General features: G+C 43.3%; 1 protein-coding gene across 1 annotated transcript in view; it reads left to right on the top strand.

Annotated features, from left to right (window-relative positions):
• The window catches only part of ABCC9 (ATP binding cassette subfamily C member 9), a 210,267-nt gene extending 190,166 nt beyond the window's left edge, over positions 1-20,101 (top strand). The window contains exons 35-39 of the mRNA XM_082254775.1: positions 1,155-1,263; positions 3,789-3,892; positions 15,021-15,154; positions 15,508-15,570; positions 19,803-20,101. Of these exons, the coding sequence (XP_082110901.1) occupies positions 1,155-1,263; positions 3,789-3,892; positions 15,021-15,154; positions 15,508-15,570; positions 19,803-19,940 (548 nt within the window). The 3' untranslated portion in view covers positions 19,941-20,101. The remainder of the gene's footprint in view (positions 1-1,154; positions 1,264-3,788; positions 3,893-15,020; positions 15,155-15,507; positions 15,571-19,802) is intronic.
• Positions 20,102-22,073: the final 1,972 nt, after the last annotated feature.

Here is a 22,073-nt window from a genome sequence, read left to right as displayed (position 1 = left end):
CATAAATTTAATGTGTAAAACTGGCTTGTTCTTTAGCCATTTGGAGTAAGGCATCTGTTCATAAATTGTAGGAATGAGGAAATTTTGGACTTTTCCTTTTCAGGAATTATGACAAAAATCAGATTTTAGTGAAATTTCACTATTTTGGTGAAATGCTTTGAAGTTAAAGTGAGAGCCGGTTCACATTGCTGCGACTTGTCAGACGACTTATCAACCTGACAAGTCGCGCTCCCTCGCGGTCCATTGACCGCTACAGGACCCGTTCTAATAGGAGCGACACAAGTTGCTCCAACTTAGAAAAAGGGTCCTGTCCTACTTCGGAGCGACCTCGGAGTGATTGCATAGACTTCCATTATGTGAAGTCCCTGCAAGTCGCTCCGAAGTCATGGTGCATGGTAATGCACAAGTCGCCCCCGAAGTAGTAAGGAGTCGTGTCGCCCCAGTGTGAACCGACTCTGATACTAACGTTTGTTTTTTTTTTTCCTTTAAAATACCAAAAATGTAATACCTGCTCTGTGCTACGGTTTTGTACAGAGCAGTCCCGAACCTTCTTATCTTTGGTCTCCCGCTGGCGCTCCTGGTTCCTCCCCCCCTGCGGAGTGCCCCTATAGCAAGCCACTTTCGTCCATAAGACACACAGAGCATGGCTCAGCCCTGCCCCCTTCTCCCTTCTCCCAGGCTGTGATTGACAGCAACAGGAGCCAATGACAATTGAGAGAGTCGAGATAGCCTCTGCTGTTGTGCACATAGCTGGGTCGAGATCGGGATCAGGTAAGAATGAGGGGGGGCTGCACTCAGAAGGCTTTTTACCTTTGTGCATAAAATACATGATGGTAAAAAGCCTTTTGCATTTACAACCACTTTAAAGAGGAAGATGAAATAAACCCCTTCTAGGCAGTCCTATTTATATACTGTATGTGTAAGCACAGAGGTGGGTTTAATTCCATACTCCCACACAAATGCCTCTCTGTTATATGCTGGGAGCGAGCTCAACCGCTCGCCACCAGTAGTGTGACCACACAGTCACCGACAACTCCGGGTCACATAGCAATGATCAGGTGTCAGTAGGATGAGCTCCCGATCATATGATCACTGTGACAGCCATGTCTCTTGCTAAGTGTTATGAAAGCTTATGGATGATTTTTTTCCGACAGGGAAAATTATTATTGATGGAATTGATATTTCGAAGCTCCCCCTTCACACGCTTCGCTCCAGACTGTCCATCATTCTGCAGGACCCTGTCTTATTTAGCGGATCAATACGGTGAGTCTCATTGTGTGATCTGTCTTAGAGTGGACAATCCAAAATTCCCCAGTCAGGGCAAAAAGCCTTAAAACGATTCAACATTTTAGGTTAAAAACAGAGGTTTTTGTTGGGTTAATTTGGAAATAAATACAGTATAGAGTCACACTGCTGTGCAAAGACAGCCCTTCAGAGTACGCTTCCTATATCTAAACTGTCTGAAATTCCCTTAAAGCAGGGATCTCCAAACTACGGCCCTCCAGATGTTCTAGAACTACACATCCACGAGGCATTGAAAAACTCTGACATTCACAGACATGACTAGGCATGATGGGAATTGTAGTTGCTAAACAACTGGAGGGCCATAGTTTGAAGACCCCTGCAATAGAGGCATACCTTGAAAATAGCCCCTTGTAGATACAACAACCCACCAGAAGCCCAACATTGCTTGAGGCAGCTGAGGATTCCCAGTATTTGATATTTTAAAATCTGATTTTCTTTACTATATGTGTAAATCTTTGTTTTACCAATGAACAATTAATACATGACAAAGGATACCCAGGGTACAACAGGTCATTTAAAAAGTAAGATGCTGCCTGCTTTGAAGCTGGCTTTGAGTGTAACCTTGAATGAAGCTCTGGGTTGAAAAGGATGGGTTACTGTAGTCACTACTCATTTACTTGACTCACCTTGAGCTGTTGAGCTCTGCAAGGATCAAGCAGCAGCAGCAGCAAGTGGTAAGGATACATAGGAAATTATGTTAAAGGATCTAAGATATTTAAATTAGAACTATAGGCAAAACGTTTGGTTTTTCATTTTGGATAGAGGGTTTTCATTTTTTTTTGTCATCTGTGTCCCATTGTGGAGATTTTCCTTCACTCCCTGTCTCATAGCCAAACAGGAAGTGAGGGATAATCCCTGCAAATTAAGGAAATTCCTTGGGGACCCCCAGGCCTCCAGAACTTGTGCCCTTATAGGAAGATTTCCCCTCTGTTACTTTTCAGGGCATAACCCAAAATTTTGGATTTTCTTTTACTTTCACTTTGAATATTAATGGTAAACAGGAGAATTAGAGAGGGTGAATCTCACTAACGGGGCACAGACAGCGATAAAAACTGACAAGCATTCTAATCCCTCTCTACTCAATCCAAAACTATAAAAAACACTTTTGTCTTTTGCGGTTATACTTTAATAAATACAATTTTTTTAACATTAGCTTAATTTATTATTCATTTATTAACATTTTATATTAACATTTTATTTATTAAATATGCCGAAAACTACAATAGATTTCCTTTTAAAAAAAGATAATATTACTGACAACCTCTACAAACCATAATGTACTACCTTTTCAAAAATCCTTCACAGCTTTTTCTTTTTGTTTCTCATTTTGCCAGGGGCAGCAATATTATAAAAGCCCCACTAGAGTTGATGATATGATGATGTCATTGTACAGAAGTGCAAGTTGGCCAATGAAAGGTTTTCTTGGGTTTTAAAGATCAAGGCTTGGGGTGGGGGGTCATCAAATAGTCGTACCCTTGACTATAAATTCCACCATACCTTGTACGTGTTTTGTTTCTGCTTTAGGCCCTGTTCACACTTGAGTGTTTTTCAGCTCACAAAATGCTCATCTCTGAAGTCTCAAAACGCCCAACAAGCGAAATCCCATTCATTTCTATGGCCCCTGTTCACATATGAACGTTTTGTCACCTGAAGCAAAACGCCTGAAGCTCAAATAAGTACATGAGCTTCTTTTTTTTTGGCAGATTACAAGCGTTTTTGTTAGATATCAATGCCTTAGAGCAGTCTTGTGACTTATATCCAGGTCCAGCCGAGCACTGGTTAAAGTTTGTAGGGGGAGTTTTCTGACTGTCCTATGAGACTGCAAGACCCCTGACCCTCTGTCTGGACAGTGCTGATTGGCCCTGTGCCGATCACATGCATCCTCCCTAGAAAAAAAAAACCTCTCTAGCAATACACACCAAACTAAGCATGTGCAGCCTGACTCCATAGACTCTGTGTTATCAGGAAATTATTCTGAGTCAGTGGAAGGAGGGGAGGGTCAGAAAAGACAGGATCAAACAGCCTTTTTACACAATGCTTTTGTTTAACTCCTTAGGTTATACAGTGAGTATAACAAGCATGCTTTACTGCATATAAAGACTGATATTACTATTGTGAGTTTAGTAACACTTTAATGTCAAGGCCTTAGGAAAACAGAAATTGCGGAAAAGGAAGGGGGGGGGGGGTAAATACATTTTAACATCACTGTAAAGGTGCACTGTTTGCTTTTTGTAACTAAAATTGAGTTTTAACATTTCTGATGCCGCTCCCTTCCCATGTTCTCTGATACATTCCAAAGCCTGAACACAACATTCACATTTTTGCAGTTGTGATTTATATCCCCTGTAAATGCTCATGATCTGTCACGTTGGCTCGCAGCACCTGAACATCTGTGCGAAAAATACGGCAAAAATGTTACAGCTTACGTCACCATCCCACCACAACAATGTGACCGATGTCAACGCTTGTGTTTTCTCGTACAGGCTGAACCTAGACCCTGAGTGTACATGTACAGACGACCGGCTATGGGAGGCCCTGGAAATCGCTCAGCTGAAGAACCTTGTGAAATCTCTGCCAGGAGGCCTAGGTATGTGTCAGGCCACAGCTGGGGGAGATTTGTCATGGGTGGTCCGGCCTGCTCTGTTTACCATTTAAAGAAATGCTGGAAGATGAGGGACAGGCGGCCTGTGAATCTGTGAGCACTCAATAGAGGTGTGCCGTGTTTGTGCTGTGCATTGTCCAGATACCACTGTCACTGTGTCTGCCATATAACAGGGGCCCATTACACACAGGAGAAAATACAGAAACACTATGTGTGTAAGACATGGACCCGGAAGACCACTATGTGCCTATAGCAGAACACACCCACTTTGCTCCTTGGGGGGAATTTTTTGCTAACATTTGTGGGAAGGTTTATTTAAAAAGTATGTGTAGCACCCTCCTAGGTAGGTGCTAGGAAAACACATTTGGTGACTCTGTTCTGCTTATCAGGAGAGCCAGATCTGTTAGTTTAGCCTGTCCCATGTTTCCAGGTGTGATTTATTGGGTCTAAGGGAGTCTCCCCACTGTATCCAATAAGGGAGCTTGTTGGACAGTGGAGGAAACCTAATCCTGGGATTGGTTATAAATCTGGAGGGAGCATGTGACAGGGTGTCTTTTGGTGGGAGCAAAGTCCCAGGAGGAGGTGGATGGCTGTCACTCCTCCTGCTGATGTGAAGAAGGTGGTTCAGGCAGTCGGCCTGTTAAACCAAGTGTGGAGCTGGGCTGCAGAGGATCCAGTGTGCTGACAGTGGAGCTGCTGGGCAGAAGACTTTGGGAAAAACAGTATTGTGAGTATTAAGGGATCTGCTCAAGGGTCTGCCTAGGAGAGGAGACCACTCCAGAGAAGTCAGGGGATCAAGGAGCTAGCTCACACAGATTGTTACAGGAAAGGGGGTGCCAAGTAGTTAACCCTGAAGATTAGGGACAAAGGGGGTGCCAGGAAGGGCCCTGAAGTTGTTCAGCAGTACAGTCTACCTCAGAGTACAGCTTACCTCAGGATACAGTTTACCTCAGGATCAGGAAGCTTTATCACTTCATTCACAGCCAAGGGCAAAGTGAAGCAGCGGCCTAGCCGTGACTAGCTCTATTCAGCGTTACTCAACGCTATTCAGCTCTATTCAAGTTGTCCCAGCCTATTGTGCATAGTTCTTTAATTTGGAGTATCCCACTCATTCCCTTCTCCTATCCAAGTTCCAAATAAAACCTAAAAACCAAAGATACTGGACTGCTTCTTGTCTGAGGTAAGACACTTGGAAAAATGCCAGACTGTTCTGTTGTTGCTAATGGTAACCCAGGGGAACCCACACACAAAGGCTAATATGGGAGTAGTGCTACATATGTAACAAATTACCCACACACAAAGGCTAATATGGGAGTAGTGCTACATATGTAACAAATTACCCACACACAAAGGCTAATATGGGAGTAGTGCTACATATGTAACAAATTAATATTTTATTAAAAGAATAGGAGATGCATATAACACTGCACTAAGTACTCCTGACCTGTGTACTCTGCAATATGTACTCCTGACCTGTGTACTCTGCACTATGTACTCCTGACCTGTGTACTCTGCAATATGTACTCCTGACCTGTGTACTCTGCACTATGTACTCCTGACCTGTGTACTCTGCACTATGTACTCCTCACCTGTGTACTCTGCACTATGTACTCCTCACCTGTGTACTCTGCACTATGTACTCCTGACCTGTGTACACTGCACTATGTACTCCTGTAATACAATAATGGAGGAAAGCTGCGCACAGAGAACAATGAGCTAAAAAGGCTGCTAGTACAAAGTATATCAAACCAAAAAGACAATGTGAAGATGGTACAGCGCCACTAGATGAATAAACTAACTAAAGAAAAAAGGTGAACCAGTGTCCATAAGTCCATATAGAGGAAAGGAAATCAATTGCTGAAAATGTAGCCACAGATCCAACAAAATTCTTGCAAAGGAAGTTTCTTGGCGGAGATCACACAAAAAAGAGGATGTACCCTTACCAGATAGTTGGACCCCCTATTACGGAAGGTCAAACAGGCGTGCGAAATCAGTCACCAGAATTCCTCTCCAAACAACCACAGAACCTCCGGACAAGGACCATGGAACCGGTAGACCTCAATGGACTCCAGGTGTACAAAGGGGATGACCTCCAATAATACAAATGGGGGCGCACATGGTGAAGTATGTACGGATTTTATTAATAAAAAAAGGTTAAAAAACTCACATGTAGCTGCTTGATACAGGCATGTTATTCAATTGATTGGCCGCGGCTGGAACAGCGTGACTGCATGGGGGCTAGCGTGCCTGACGCGTTTCGTCCTGCAAAGGCGTTTTCAAAGGCAAAAGCCCCCCACATGCAGCACGCTTTTATAGGGTGCCCCTGATCGTTTGGAATGCGGCCATGTTGTCACTTCCGGTGCGCGATGACGCACTTCCGCTTCCGGTGTGCGCGATGACGCACTTCCGCTTCCGGTGCGTGATGACGCACTTCCGGTCGCGCCGTGCGTGATGATGCACTTCCGGTTAATCAATCGGCATCGCTGTAAGGCGGCGCTGAACAACCTGACGTAGGGAGCTCAAAAAGGAGGCAGAGAAGACAGTCAGCAATGGAGGATGGAAGTCACCCGACCGCCCAAGGCCAGCCAGAAAAGACCCATCAAATCGCAAACCGTCCCCCCAAAACCATAAGATATCAACAGATTGAAAAATATGGTCCAGCCACATTACAAACGATCTAGTATGCAATATATAATTACATAGTGGAAACAAATAATTTTGCAACCAGGTTGAATACAAAAAACACACATACAAACAAGTGCATTATATATAAAACCTAATTAAATGAGTTACAAACTAATACTGATAATAAAATCAATGATAAAATTTAAACCCATCTGCATGCAATGACTTAAAGTTGAATACATTGAAGGTCACATAGTATATATGAGATACTATAGTACTCAACCTAGCCGGTGGTATCTACATATCCACTGGGACAGCAAAACCTCCATAACTGTTCAAAGTAAGAGAAGGAAAAATGGGATAAGCAGATTTGCAGTGGAAGGATGGTGCTTCCTTAGCAATCTTAGCCTTAGGGGTACAGAAAAAAGTTTCCAAGCAGTGCACTCAAGTTGTTGTACTTAGATGCGGGTGCAGTGCCGGGGGTACTGGGACACTAAAGAAAAATTGGGCAATAGACAGCAAGTGAAAGAGGGTCTCGGGAGTCAATCTGCCAACCATGGTTTGCAAAGCTAATGCCATAAAAGAACGAAAGGTTCTATCATTTCGTTCCAAAGCAACACAGAAAAGCTACCCTATTGACACGTTCATCACATGTGCAACAGAGAACGTAGTCTATATGCTGGAATGCCCGTGCGGGTACCAGTACGTGGGTAGGACCACCCGAGCCATGAAAACCAGAGTGAATGAACATCTTGGTAATATCCGTCGAGGTCTTCCGAAACATTCTGTTTCGAGACATTACCTGGAATGTCACCATAAAAAAGCTGCTGGGACCAGAATTATAGGCATTGACAAATTTACCCCACATTGGAGGGGGAGCAATGTGAGGAGGGAGATCTCAAGACTTGAGACCAGGTGGATTTTTGACCTGAAGTGTTACACCCCCTTTGGTCTCAATGTGGATTGGGACGTCAACTGCTTTATCAACAATAGTTGATTGGAAGATTGACTCCCGAGACCCTCTTTCACTTGCTGTCTATTGCCCAATTTTTCTTTAGTGTCCCAGTACCCCCGGCACTGCACCCGCATCTAAGTACAACAACTTGAGTGCACTGCTTGGAAACTTTTTTCTGTACCCCTAAGGCTAAGATTGCTAAGGAAGCACCATCCTTCCACTGCAAATCTGCTTATCCCATTTTTCCTTCTCTTACTTTGAACAGTTATGGAGGTTTTGCTGTCCCAGTGGATATGTAGATACCACCGGCTAGGTTGAGTACTATAGTATCTCATATATACTATGTGACCTTCAATGTATTCAACTTTAAGTCATTGCATGCAGATGGGTTTAAATTTTATCATTGGTTTTATTATCAGTATTAGTTTGTAACTCATTTAATTAGGTTTTATATATAATGCACTTGTTTGTATGTGTGTTTTTTGTATTCAACCTGGTTGCAAAATTATTTGTTTCCACTATGTAATTATATATTGCATACTAGATCGTTTGTAATGTGGCTGGACCATATTTTTCAATCTGTTGATATCTTATGGTTTTGGGGGGACGGTTTGCGATTTGATGGGTCTTTTCTGGCTGGCCTTGGGCGGTCGGGTGACTTCCATCCTCCATTGCTGACTGTCTTCTCTGCCTCCTTTTTGAGCTTCCTACGTCAGGTTGTTCAGCACCGCCTTACAGCGATGCCGATTGATTAACCGGAAGTGCATCATCACGCACGCCGCGACCGGAAGTGCGTCATCACGCACCGGAAGCGGAAGTGCGTCATCGCGCACCGGAAGCGGAAGTGCGTCATCGCGCACCGGAAGTGACAACATGGCCGCATTCCAAACGATCAGGGGCACCCTATAAAAGCGTGCTGCATGTGGGGGGCTTTTGCCTTTGAAAACGCCTTTGCAGGACGAAACGCGTCAGACACGCTAGCCCCCATGCAGTCACGCTGTTCCAGCCGCGGCCAATCAATTGAATAACATGCCTGTATCAAGCAGCTACATGTGAGTTTTTTAACCTTTTTTTATTAATAAAATCCGTACATACTTCACCATGTGCGCCCCCATTTGTATTATTGGAGGTCATCCCCTTTGTACACCTGGAGTCCATTGAGGTCTACCGGTTCCATGGTCCTTGTCCGGAGGTTCTGTGGTTGTTTGGAGAGGAATTCTGGTGACTGATTTCGCACGCCTGTTTGACCTTCCGTAATAGGGGGTCCAACTATCTGGTAAGGGTACATCCTCTTTTTTGTGTGATCTCCGCCAAGAAACTTCCTTTGCAAGAATTTTGTTGGATCTGTGGCTACATTTTCAGCAATTGATTTCCTTTCCTCTATATGGACTTATGGACACTGGTTCACCTCTTTTCTTTAGTTAGTTTATTCATCTAGTGGCGCTGTACCATCTTCACATTCACTATGTACTCCTGACCCGTGTACACTGCACTATGTACTCCTGACCTGTGTACACTGCACTATGTACTCCTGACCCGTGTACACTGCACTATGTACTCCTGACCTGTGTACTCTGCAATATGTACTCCTGACCTGTGTACTCTGCAATATGTACTCCTGACTTGTGTACACTGCACTATGTACTCCTGACCTGTGTACTCTGCACTATGTACTCCTGACCTGTGTACTCTGCACTATGTACTCCTGACCTGTGTACTCTGCACTATGTACTCCTGACCTGTGTACACTGCACTATGTACTCCTGACATGTGTACTCTGCACTATGTACTCCTGACCTGTGTACACTGCACTATGTACTCCTGACCCGTGTACACTGCACTATGTACTCCTGACCTGTGTACTCTGCAATATGTACTCCTGACCTGTGTAGTCTGCACTATGTACTCCTCCTGACCAGTGTACTCTGCACTATGTACTCCTGACATGTGTAGTCTGCACTATGTACTCCTGACCTGTGTACTCTGCGCTATGTTCTCCTGACATGTGTACTCTGCACTATGTACTCCTGACATGTGTAGTCTGCACTATGTACTCCTGACCTATGTACACTGCACTATGTACTCCTGACATGTGTACTCTGCGCTATGTTCTCCTGACATGTGTACTCTGCACTATGTACTCCTGACCTATGTACACTGCACTATGTACTCCTGACATGTGTACTCTGCACTATGTACTCCTCACCTGTGTACTCTGCACTATGTACTCCTGACATGTGTACTCTGCACTATGTACTCCTGACATGTGTACTCTGCACTATGTACTCCTGACCTGTGTACTCTGCACTATGTACTCCTGACCTGTGTACACTGCACTATGTACTCCTGACATGTGTACTCTGCACTATGTAATCCTCACCTGTGTACACTGCACTATGTACTCCTGACCCGTGTACACTGCACTATGTACTCCTGACCTGTGTACTCTGCAATATGTACTCCTGACCTGTGTAGTCTGCACTATGTACTCCTCCTGACCAGTGTACTCTGCACTATGTACTCCTGACATGTGTAGTCTGCACTATGTACTCCTGACCTGTGTACTCTGCGCTATGTTCTCCTGACCAGTGTACTCTGTACTATGTACTCCTGACCTATGTACACTGCACTATGTACTCCTGACATGTGTACTCTGCACTATGTACTCCTCACCTGTGTACTCTGCACTATGTACTCCTGACATGTGTACTCTGCACTATGTACTCCTGACATGTGTACTCTGCACTATGTACTCCTCACCTGTGTACTCTGCACTATGTACTCCTGACATGTGTACTCTGCACTATGTACTCCTGACATGTGTACTCTGCACTATGTACTCCTGACCTGTGTACTCTGCGCTATGTACTCCTGACCTGTGTACACTGCACTATGTACTCCTGACCTGTGTACTCTGCACTATGTACTCCTGACCTGTGTACTCTGCGCTATGTACTCCTGACCAGTGTACTCTGCGCTATGTACTCCTGACCTATGTACACTGCACTATGTACTCCTGACATGTGTACTCTGCACTATGTACTCCTCACCTGTGTACTCTGCACTATGTACTCCTGACATGTGTACTCTGCACTATGTACTCCTGACCTGTGTACACTGCACTATGTACTCCTGACATGTGTACTCTGCACTATGTACTCCTGACCTGTGTACACTGCACTATGTACTCCTGACCTGTGTACTCTGCACTATGTACTCCTGACCTGTGTACACTGCACTATGTACTCCTGACCTGTGTACACTGCACTATGTACTCCTGACCCGTGTACACTGCACTATGTACTCCTGACCTGTGTACTCTGCAATATGTACTCCTGACCTGTGTAGTCTGCACTATGTACTCCTCCTGACCAGTGTACTCTGCACTATGTACTCCTGACATGTGTAGTCTGCACTATGTACTCCTGACCTGTGTACTCTGCGCTATGTTCTCCTGACATGTGTACTCTGCACTATGTACTCCTGACCTATGTACACTGCACTATGTACTCCTGACATGTGTACTCTGCACTATGTACTCCTCACCTGTGTACTCTGCACTATGTACTCCTGACATGTGTACTCTGCACTATGTACTCCTGACATGTGTACTCTGCACTATGTACTCCTGACCTGTGTACTCTGCACTATGTACTCCTGACCTGTGTACACTGCACTATGTACTCCTGACATGTGTACTCTGCACTATGTACTCCTCACCTGTGTACACTGCACTATGTACTCCTGACCCGTGTACACTGCACTATGTACTCCTGACCTGTGTACTCTGCAATATGTACTCCTGACCTGTGTAGTCTGCACTATGTACTCCTCCTGACCAGTGTACTCTGCACTATGTACTCCTGACATGTGTAGTCTGCACTATGTACTCCTGACCTGTGTACTCTGCGCTATGTTCTCCTGACCTATGTACTCTGCACTATGTACTCCTGACCTATGTACACTGCACTATGTACTCCTGACATGTGTACTCTGCACTATGTACTCCTCACCTGTGTACTCTGCACTATGTACTCCTGACATGTGTACTCTGCACTATGTACTCCTGACATGTGTACTCTGCACTATGTACTCCTGACCTGTGTACTCTGCACTATGTACTCCTGACCTGTGTACACTGCACTATGTACTCCTGACCTGTGTACTCTGCACTATGTACTCCTGACCTGTGTACTCTGCACTATGTACTCCTGACCAGTGTACTCTGCGCTATGTACTCCTGACCAGTGTACTCTGCGCTATGTACTCCTGACCTATGTACACTGCACTATGTACTCCTGACATGTGTACTCTGCACTATGTACTCCTCACCTGTGTACACTGCAAAATGTACTCCTGACCTGTGTACACTGCACTATCTACTCCTCCTGATCCTGAAAGTTGCCTACCCCTGCTATAAAATATTCCCCTTCACTCCTCGCTGACAACAAAATAGAAGGATATATAGGGGGATGAAGGGAGGGGCAGAGGAGCTGAGCCAGGACAGACAGTAATTAGGCACTCGAAGAAGAGGTGACGGCTAAGTCTTGCAAGGTAGGAGGGGGCTGATCTACGGAATTGACTTGAATAGTCAAGTTTTCTAGCAAAGGCACATTACAAGTGAATAAAAATTGTTTTTAGAAAGGAAAAACACTTAAGTAAGCATTTGGAATGCTTGTGTTTTCTGTGCTTTTTAAGTTGGTGACAGGGTCTCTTTAAAGAACATCCAAACTCTAACTGGATGACATTTAGTTTTCTCTCTGCTCTGTACATCATAAACATTGGTTATTGTCTGAGCGGCACTCAGCCATTCATAGGCAGCTTTGTATTCTGTGAATTAATACAACACTTCCTCTGATTGGCTGAGTCAGAGGTCGTGATGTTGTGAGGTGGTGCCTGCCTCTCCAGCTCAGCCAATCAGAGGAAGCTTTATATTTATTCACAGAATACAAAGCTGCCTATAAATGGATGAGTGCTGCTCAGACCGACTCCGTATTGTTCCAGGTGTGAGACGGGAAGTTTCTGTCTCACAGCAGGAACCCAGCACTGTGTACTGTATGTAGCTGAAGCCACAGGCAGGACATACATTACTTAGAGCTGCTGCAGCACTTAGTGAAGAAATTGTTTGTTTGGACCAACTTGGTCTAAAGAAACTATTTATAGTGAAAGAAAATATGGAAATCAGCTTTAAAGCTTGTATGAGATTTTGGTAAATGGGTTTACATCTACCTAAACAATATGATCTGTTTTGTGCTTCACCGTTTTTGTGCCTCCCTAATTTACAGCATCTTGAAAGGGAAAGTTGTGATGTCAGGGGGGAAGCATAAAAAGTAGTTGTAATTAGACCGGTGCAGACAAGAGGAACACATAAGAAAATGAGATTACGCCACCTTGAGGACAATCTGGCTCCTACTGATTAATGCCTGCAGGAATGGATGTTAGAATGCCTCATAAACAGAGTTTTTCTGGAATGTTTCACCTTAATCGGAATACAGGAAATTAAGCAGCCGTTCAAAGATGAAAATCTGTCAGAATCCAGATTTCTAGGAAAAACACAGCAATACAAATCTTACCGCTTTGTACTCCAGACATTTGTGGGAACAGATTCTGAGAACAGTGGAAAGGTCCCAGTACTGCCCTTAAAGGAGACCTACCCTTAAATATTAAAATGAACAATATTTTCAGGAGGGGGTCAGCATTGACAGCCTATATGGGTTCCTTTTATTTCCAGAACCAGGAGATTCTACTGCATGCATTTCAAAAACATTCATCCCTCAAATATACAGAGACATTGGGTAAAATGCCAGTACTCAAAACTAAAACTCAGAATAGGTTTGTCTGTCTGTCTATCTATCTATCTATTTATCCATCTATTCTATCTATCTGTCCAGTCCTCTATCTGCAAGTCTATCTACTTATTGCTCCACTAATTACGTTTCCATATTCCCGTTGACTATTTTGTGACTTGTAGGAAACTAACTATGGATGGAGCTATTGCTTTCAAATTTTAGTTTGGTTAAACAATAAAGTATATGTAAACTCCATAAGTAAATAAATAAACACTAATAAATGAATAAATAAATACATAAAAACCTCAAAGAAGCTTTTATTGTACAATATTAATGTAATTTCAAAAGTTTTCCATTTTTTTTAAAATCTGTATCTTTCATTAAATTAATCCCTGGAGATCCTTCCAGGAAGGTTTGTGTTCAGTCTCCTATTATATGGTGATAATGCTTTGTCCCTGTCTCCTTATTGTGCTTCTGCGTTGTCACCCTGTCACATACACCTGTGGTGGAGACTACAAGTGGCTGTGCCGACCAGTGCCATCTTAAGAGCTTTAAAGGGCCCCGGTCAATGCAGTGCACTGGGGCCCTGCCTACACATCCACCCACGAGAATAAAAATGCAAATTATCGATAAGGCGATATTTATTGGTACAGCAGTGCAAACCTAATGACAGCTTCCAAGTTCAGCGGCTGGGTCCGGTAAGCACACACGGACGGGAGTCAGACTGGACTGTCCTGTGTGTGCCTGTTCCTGTGGAGGCAGACAGGCATTCCTGCAGTTGTGGGCTCCCCATCCACGACCCAAGTGGCCTTACAGCAGCGCAGGGCCAACAGGTGCTTGCCATCTGCTAAGTTTGGTGGCGGGATGTACACTGGAGTCGGGACTAATGCTTGGCTGGGGCTGGTTCGCTGGGCAGGTGGGGCCCCCTGGGCAACTTGCCCAGCGTGCCCATTCGGTAAGATGGCCCTGGTGCTGCCACATGTTGCGCAGACATGGTACAGAGCTGTCACCATCAGGAAGCTGGTCCAGAGCAATGATGTGCAGCTGAGGCTGGAAGAATTTTATGTGGACAGAAAGTGGCTGGATAAGTCTGGAGGAGATCAACTGCACTGAGATGGGGAAAAGGATGAATAAAAAGGCATTGTTTATGATACACAGTGCACAGAGCAAAAATATCATCCAGTTAGGGTTTACATATTATAACATGAGGAGCCCGGGATCGCCAACCTGCTGTTTGAAAAAGTAAGAAAAAGTCTTTATTGTGTCTCCAAAGTCAGGAAAATAAAACGGCTTTCTTCAGTAAAGCAAATACAAACAGTCTATAGTTCTGGTATTTTGAAAACAATATTAGGGCTCACCGCCAGTATACCAGTCCCACACTTGGGTTAATGTTCCTGTCTGCTTCAGGGTACAGAAAAAAGCCGCAGGACCTCAGCAAACAAAATCTCAGTTGCCAGAAAGTCCACACTTTCTCAAAGCTTTGAACCACTCCACTCCACCTCACAGACAGGTGGTGACTCCTTTCTGCTCCATTTCAAGTCTCCCCTGCAGGCGGAGACTGTGGTCCCAACCCCTTTGGGACCACAGTTCCTGTAATCAAGGTTCGGAGGCATTAGCTCTTTTCATGTGAGCAATTGGTGTCTCTTTTCATATACAGTATCTATATCAGTGACTGAGGAAAGAAGTTTATGACCCCAATTATTTAAAAGAAGCTTTATTCAACCCTTCCCTTGTTTTGTTGCAGATGCCATGGTCACAGAAGGAGGGGAGAACTTCAGCGTTGGACAGCGGCAGCTCTTCTGCTTGGCCCGAGCATTTGTGCGCAAGAGCAGCATCCTAATTATGGATGAGGCCACTGCATCCATTGACATGGCCACCGTAAGTCACTAGAATTATCTGGTTTTGTCATGGTCATCAGTTTTTGTCCGGCTCCAGCCAGGAAACTTTTTAGATTTACATAAAGTGGCCATCTATGACACCACTGGACAGATTCCCCCCTACTTCCTGTAGAATCACAAGGACAGGAAGTGCCAGTAAAATCTTCCCATTGGGGGGTAAGGATGATAATAAAAACCTGACAGTGGTACCAATTCTTCTCCGCTTCATATGAACTAAACTAGTGTTTTGGCTGGAGTATTTTTTTTTTTTTTATGAACTGTTCTAAGGAGTGTACATGCTATAGAATAATTTTTTAACATATTAAGAAGTTGACAGTTTTTATTTCTGCGTAGGAAAACATTTTGCAGAAAGTGGTAATGACGGCATTTGCGGATCGGACAGTGGTGACAATTGCGGTAAGTAGAAGGACTACCCGGGTGTCCTCAGGCACTGATCCCATTTCCTGACCGGCACAATACCCATCCTCCATCACTGATGCAAATGCAGACTGCAGCAATACACTATATTTCATTTCACCTTCTCTGAAATAAGGAGGAAATGAGCAAACAAAACAGATCTGCTTTATATAAATGAGCCAAGCTGTTGACATTAAAGCTGAACTCATATCCTCCTCCCCCATCTTTTTCTTTCTCCCAGGCTCTTTCCCCCTTCTAGATCTATTTTTATTTTTTTTGCAATTACCATTTTTTTAATGAGGTGTTAGCAGTGGCGTACACTTATGTTGTTTCTTTGTTTCATTTTCCAAAATCCTAAAAGGGGAGGAGTTACAGCCCTTGAAACACACTGGCTTTATAAACAGTCTGTCATTGGGATAAACTTGTATTTGGTCAATGTCACACTTCAAAAAGAGATTCAGCAATAAAACCCTGACAGTGGTTCTAACCCCACTCCATTCAAAATAAAAAACAAGTTTCGGCCTTATGGTGCTTTTTCAGCCCAATCTTTTTTCAGTTTTAGATGGAGAATAGAAGGGTTAAATCCTCCTTTTACTCCTATATGTGATTGTAAAGTCTTTTTTTTTTTAAATTCACAAACATGTCATACTTACCGGCTCTGTGCAATAGTTTTCGGGCAATAGGCCCGAACCTCCTCTTCTCATGTCCCCCAGCGCTTCTGGCTCCTCCTCTTCTCGCTGGTACCCCATAAGAAACTGCTTCTTAAAGTGTCCCACTTGCAGGTCTGCTCCCGAGCCACACTGCCTGCATCCATAGACGCATTTCGACGGTTTTGTCCTGCCCCCCGGCTCCCTCATCACAGGATTTGATTGACAGCAGAGGGAGCTAATCGCTCCCACTGCCTCAGCAAAGCCTGTGAGAGCTGGGAGAGCCGCAGAGCTGAATCAAGTGAGGACTCAAGTAAGTATAAGGAGGGGTGAGGGGCTGTTACTGATACCTAAACATTTTTTTTACCTTAATTCAGGGAATGTAATAAGGTAAAAAAAAAAAGGTTTAGGCTTTAGAACAACTTTAGGGAGATTTTCCCTAACTTCCTCTGCTGACAAACTTTTCACCGGAATAAAAATTAAAGGGGGGAGGGAGAGCTTTAAAAAATACACAGCAATAAGAACACTATGCTTTCTAGTAGAGTCAATGAAAGCTTTGTCAGCTTTGTATTGCTATGTTTGCATTGTGGATTTTTCCTCCCTTCCTGATTGATAATAACATTGTCAACTATAGAAAATGAGAGCAAATAAACTGGATAAGGCCTAAAACAGCAACAGAGGTTCTATTAGTATTTACCCTTCCTCGCATAACTACAAAAAAAAAAAAAGGTTTTGGACTTAATACTTCCCATGAATAAAAAGTAATTTAATACTTTTCAACAAAATAGACAAACTTGTTCTATAAATGATGTATACTTTGTTTTATTTTAAATATACTGTATATTCTGAACTTTGATCCTAGTATGACATTTCCTGGGAAACTAGAGCTCCATATATTGTCAGGATGGGGAGTCTCCATATTTTTGGCACAGGTGTGTCAGGGAGAGGAAATTAGGGAAAATCTGCCCAATGGGGCCACAGACAAAAATTAAAACCTGAAAATAATTTAAACTCTGAAAAAAATAAATAAATACATGTCTGTCGTAAGGCTTGAAAGCTTTTTCTGCGGTTTTTGTCTCTATCATGTCACATGAAGTCACAATGGTTTCCATCTTTCTGTCTGTACACCTGACCCTGCTTCTCTCTATACACTCTCCTTTCAGCTGACTCCGCCTCTCTCTATAAATTCATCTCTATACATGCTGATCTTTGCCTCTGTCTGTACACCTGACCCTGCCTCTCTGTACACTATCCTTGTAGTTGACACCTCTGTACCTTCCCCATTCAGCTGACCTCACCTCTCTCTCTGTACACCTGACTCTGCCGTTACACCTGACTCCGCCTCTATCCTTTTAGTTGACACCTCTCTGTACCTTCACCATTCAGCTGACCTCACCTCTCTCTCTGTACACCTGACTCTGCTGTTACACCTGACTCCGCCTCTATCCTTTTAGTTCACTCCGTCTTTCTGTACCTTTACCATTCATCTGACCCCACCTCTCTCTCTCTGTACACCTGACTCTGCCGTTACACCTGACTCCGCCTCTATCCTTTTAGTTGTCTCCGTCTTTCTGTACCTTTCCCATTCATCTGACCCCACCTCTCTCTCTCTGTACACCTGACTCTGCCGTTACACCTTACTCCGCCTCTATCCTTTTAGTTAACACCTCTCTGTACCTTCCCCATTCAGCTGACCTCACCTCTCTCTGTACACCTGACCCCCTACGTTACACCTGACTCCGCCTCTATCCTTTTAGTTGTCTCCGTCTTTCTGTACCTTTCCCATTCATCTGACCCCACCTCTCTCTCTCTGTACACCTAACTCTGCCGTTACACCTGAATCGGCCTCTATCCTTTTAGTTGACTCCACCTTTCTGTACCTTTCCCATTCATCTGACCCCCACCTTTCTCTCTCTGTACACCTGACTCTACCTCTCTGTGTCTGTACATTCTGCTTTCAGCTGACTTCGCCTTTGCATCTCTTCTCTCTTTCTCTTTCCTATGCACTGTAGCACCGAGTGTCCTCCATTTTGGACGCAGAGCTGGTGTTAGTCTTCGCTGAGGGTATTTTGATAGAAAGTGACACAGCAACAAACCTTCTGGCCAATGCCGACGGTCTCTTTACCTGTTTGGTCAAGACTCACAAGTAGTCAGTTTGCTCCATGCTGCTGGTTGGTACAATGCTGCCACTGCACTCCTTTCCATGTTCTTGTGTCATTAACACCCTATTCCATACTCCTAACATGCATGTTGTGTATTAGTGTACCCATGCTGAACACTCACAGGTTTTTTATAAATGAGTGGTCCTGCATGTCTGCATGCTTTGCAAAGGAAGAAATATACCATATGCAATGTACTCAATACACCAATGGAATGATGCTCAAAACCACAGGGTCTGCTCAGATTTACAGCCCTCCGGGTCATTTTTTATAACTTAACCTGGGTATACACATACCAAAAATTGGCTGGTTCAGCAGGAATTTCAGTACATGTGTATTGCTGTCTGTTCAACAAATCCTTTTAAACAACCAGCTGCTGTGTTAATGCTGGAAACCAGCATTTGATTAGAAAGCCAATGGCTGCAGCACTGATCTGTGTATTCTGACGGGGGAGGAGTCCCCCCTTTCAGAATACAATATAACAGTGGAGGGAGATGCCTGCATCAACATTGCTTGTGTGGATGTGTGGATCTGTGATTTTTTTTTTTTTTTTCCCTTTAACTCGCTAGTTGAATAAGAAAGACCTTACAGTGTATACCAAGCTGTCGGGGTCTATTTATAGTAAGGATGGAAATTCCTGGTCTGTGTAACATTTGCTGTATTTATAATATGGCCATTTTTGCATTCTCTGTCACTGATAACTACTAAACATACATCATATTCATCTGGTGAATCATTGATAGCTTTGCTGATTAATGAAAAAACTGTGTCTAATTCATTTCTGAAAGATAATTCCTGTGTGTGTCCTGACTAGTAATCACCTTTGTTTGTAGCAATAATATTTTTTTTTTTTCTTTTTCAAACATCTTTACATTTTTGACTACTAGGGATGAGCAAAATTTAAAATTTTCATGTTGCCTAAAACTTAGGAAAAGAACACAAGGCCTTATCAAAATTGCACCATTTTGCTAGAAACAACGAGGAAGGTGATGTTGATGGTTTATAAGAGTGGAATGGGCTTTAAATATCTCCTGATGATTAATAAAGCTCCTTTCAACTATCCTCGATCTGTTCTTGTGCCAAAGGATGGCACCTCATTAACCTCATTATTTTGTATTTTATTCATAGAAAGGAAAAAAATAATACAAACAAACAAAAAATGTAAAGCAACTGAACATAAATAATGAAGAAGCTACCCTAAACTCACCGAAAAAAAAAAAATCCACTCTCTAAACAAATAAAAATACATTTTTTTTTTAAATTTTTTCCTAAGTAGCTCAGTGAAAAATTTAGAGTTTTTTCGAGAGTGCTTCAGTAAATTTCACCAACATTTTGCTGAAATCATTCTGCTCATCCCTATTGACTGCCTGACATTTTTTAAATAAATATTAGCCTTCCTAAATATTTATATTGTTGTTTTCTGCAGCATCGAGTTCACACCATCCTCACGGCGGACCTGGTTATAGTGATGCGTCGGGGAAACATTATGGAGTATGACACGCCAGAGAATCTTCTTGAGCGGGAAAACGGGATCTTTGCTTCCTTTGTCCGAGCCGACATGTGAACTGTTTTTGAACGCATGCCATATTTTTATAGCTTTTTTTATGAAAATTAAGTGTTTATATTTTATATTTAAAACAAAGGCATGGTGGTTAACCAGGCCTGAGAACTTGAATCTTTATAATGATTTTTTTTTTCAGTATTTGTACAGCACATAGCAATAAAGTTTTGCTCACCAAGAAAAAAAGAAAAGTGTTAAAAAAAAGTTATCGTTGGTTTTTATTACTACTGTTGCTGAGACATCTGTGAATTGGATTTTGTTTAAGTATTTGTAATAAGTTTAGCCCTGCATGGTCTGAGATCATAAATTTTAGATGCTCTAAATTTAGCGGAGCCAGTATGAATTCATTCTCTTTACATTGAGTTTAGGGTCTATTTATAAATGATTTCACCCACGATTCACACATCTTTCTAATTGTATTCAAAAGTATGTGAACATTGCATGAATCTTGGGTGAGAACATTTTATAAATAGACTATTACTAACTTGCCCACCTAAATAAATTGATAGTGATTTATTAATTAGGTTATTTTACACATTTTTAATAAAACTTTTTTTAACCCCTTGGCGCCGGCTGCCCCCTTAAGGGGTTTGCTGTGCCGGGAAGGGGGGCCAGGCTTATGACCACGTAATCGACGTGATTGGCTGTCATGGCGGATTAGTTCATATTCCCATTGCACACCTTCCTGGATATAGGCACATCTGTTGTGGGTGTTGCAGCGATCACCAGCGGGACACTGGATCTATCACAGATACAGTAGACATACATATTTGCCAGCACACCATGGATCTTGCACAGCAGTCCGAAGAAACTTTTTATTGCAGATGGATCACATCAGGATAAGTGCAACGTTTTGGAGTCACGCAGGACCCCTTCGTCAGGCATGTGAGCATGCCTGACGAAGGGGTCCTGCGTGACTCAGAAACCTCGCACTTATCCTGATATGATTCTTTTGCAGTAAAACATTTCTTCGGACTGCAGTGCAAGATCCATGGTGTGCTGGCGAATATGTATGTTTGTTTGGCTGTCATGGTGGTCACTTGATGGGAAAATTCCCGATCGCAGACGGCAAGGTGCGCACTCTCGAACAGCACTGTGTGCGCTAATGCATGCAAATATGCGGTCGCTCAATGCCAAGGTCCGTCGCCGAGAGGGTGCATAATTTGCGTGTGCTCGGCGCCAAGAGGTTTGATATCATTTGCACTCTGTAATGATTTCTAACATTGTGTGTATGTAAAAATGTCAAAGTTGTACTGAAACAGCCCATCTATGTATGGAAAGAGGGTGATGGCCAACCCTAACACTGAAAGCAAGGACGTTATGGCTTGGTGATTAATTCCCAGGGTAAACTTTCTACCAAACGGGAAAGTGTTGTCACTATTTAAATGCCCCCTATACAGGACAATGCCTCATGTTCTCCTGAAGAATATTTTTACTCCACTAAACTCAAGTTGCAAAAGAGACAGGATGTTCCTCTCCCTGGAGAATTTGTGATACAGCTCCACCTAAAGCAACAGTGGAAGCATCACAAGATACAAACCTTGGGGCATTTTGTGAAAAATGGACAACTGTTAACACAGATCCTATATGTATTTTAGAGCACATACAGCAGGCTTGTATCCACTGCCATTCTGCATCCTTTTTGAGTAAGGCACGCAAAGGTGTTGTGATTTCTTAGTCAGCTACAAACCTTACATGATAGTTTTTGAATCCTAGAAATAAAGCAAATTCAGCTTTATCTTTTTGAGTAATTTGTGTAAAGCATCTAAGTTGGATTGCAAGGGTTGTATACCCAGTGACAGTGCCATCTTAAGAGCATTAAAGGACCCTGGGCAATGCAGTGCACTGGGGCCCCGCCTACACAATCACCCACCAGAATAAAAATGCAAATTATTGATAAGGTGATATTTATTGGTACAGCAGTGCCAGGCTAATGACAGCTTCCAAGTTTGGTGGCTGGGTCCAGTGAACACACACAGGGACAGGGGTCAGACTCGACTGTCCTGTGTGTGCCTGTTCCCGTGGAGGCGGACAGGCATTCCTGCAGTTGTGGGCTCCCCCTCCACGGCCCAAGTGGTCTGACAGCAGTGTAGGGTTGACAGGCGCTTGCCACCTGCTAAGTTCGGCGGCGGAATG

This window comes from Pelophylax lessonae (genome assembly GCF_965119305.1).
Source record: "Pelophylax lessonae genome assembly, chromosome: 4".
Lineage (NCBI taxonomy): Eukaryota > Metazoa > Chordata > Amphibia > Anura > Ranidae > Pelophylax > Pelophylax lessonae.
This window is presented reverse-complemented; position numbering and strand designations above follow the sequence as displayed.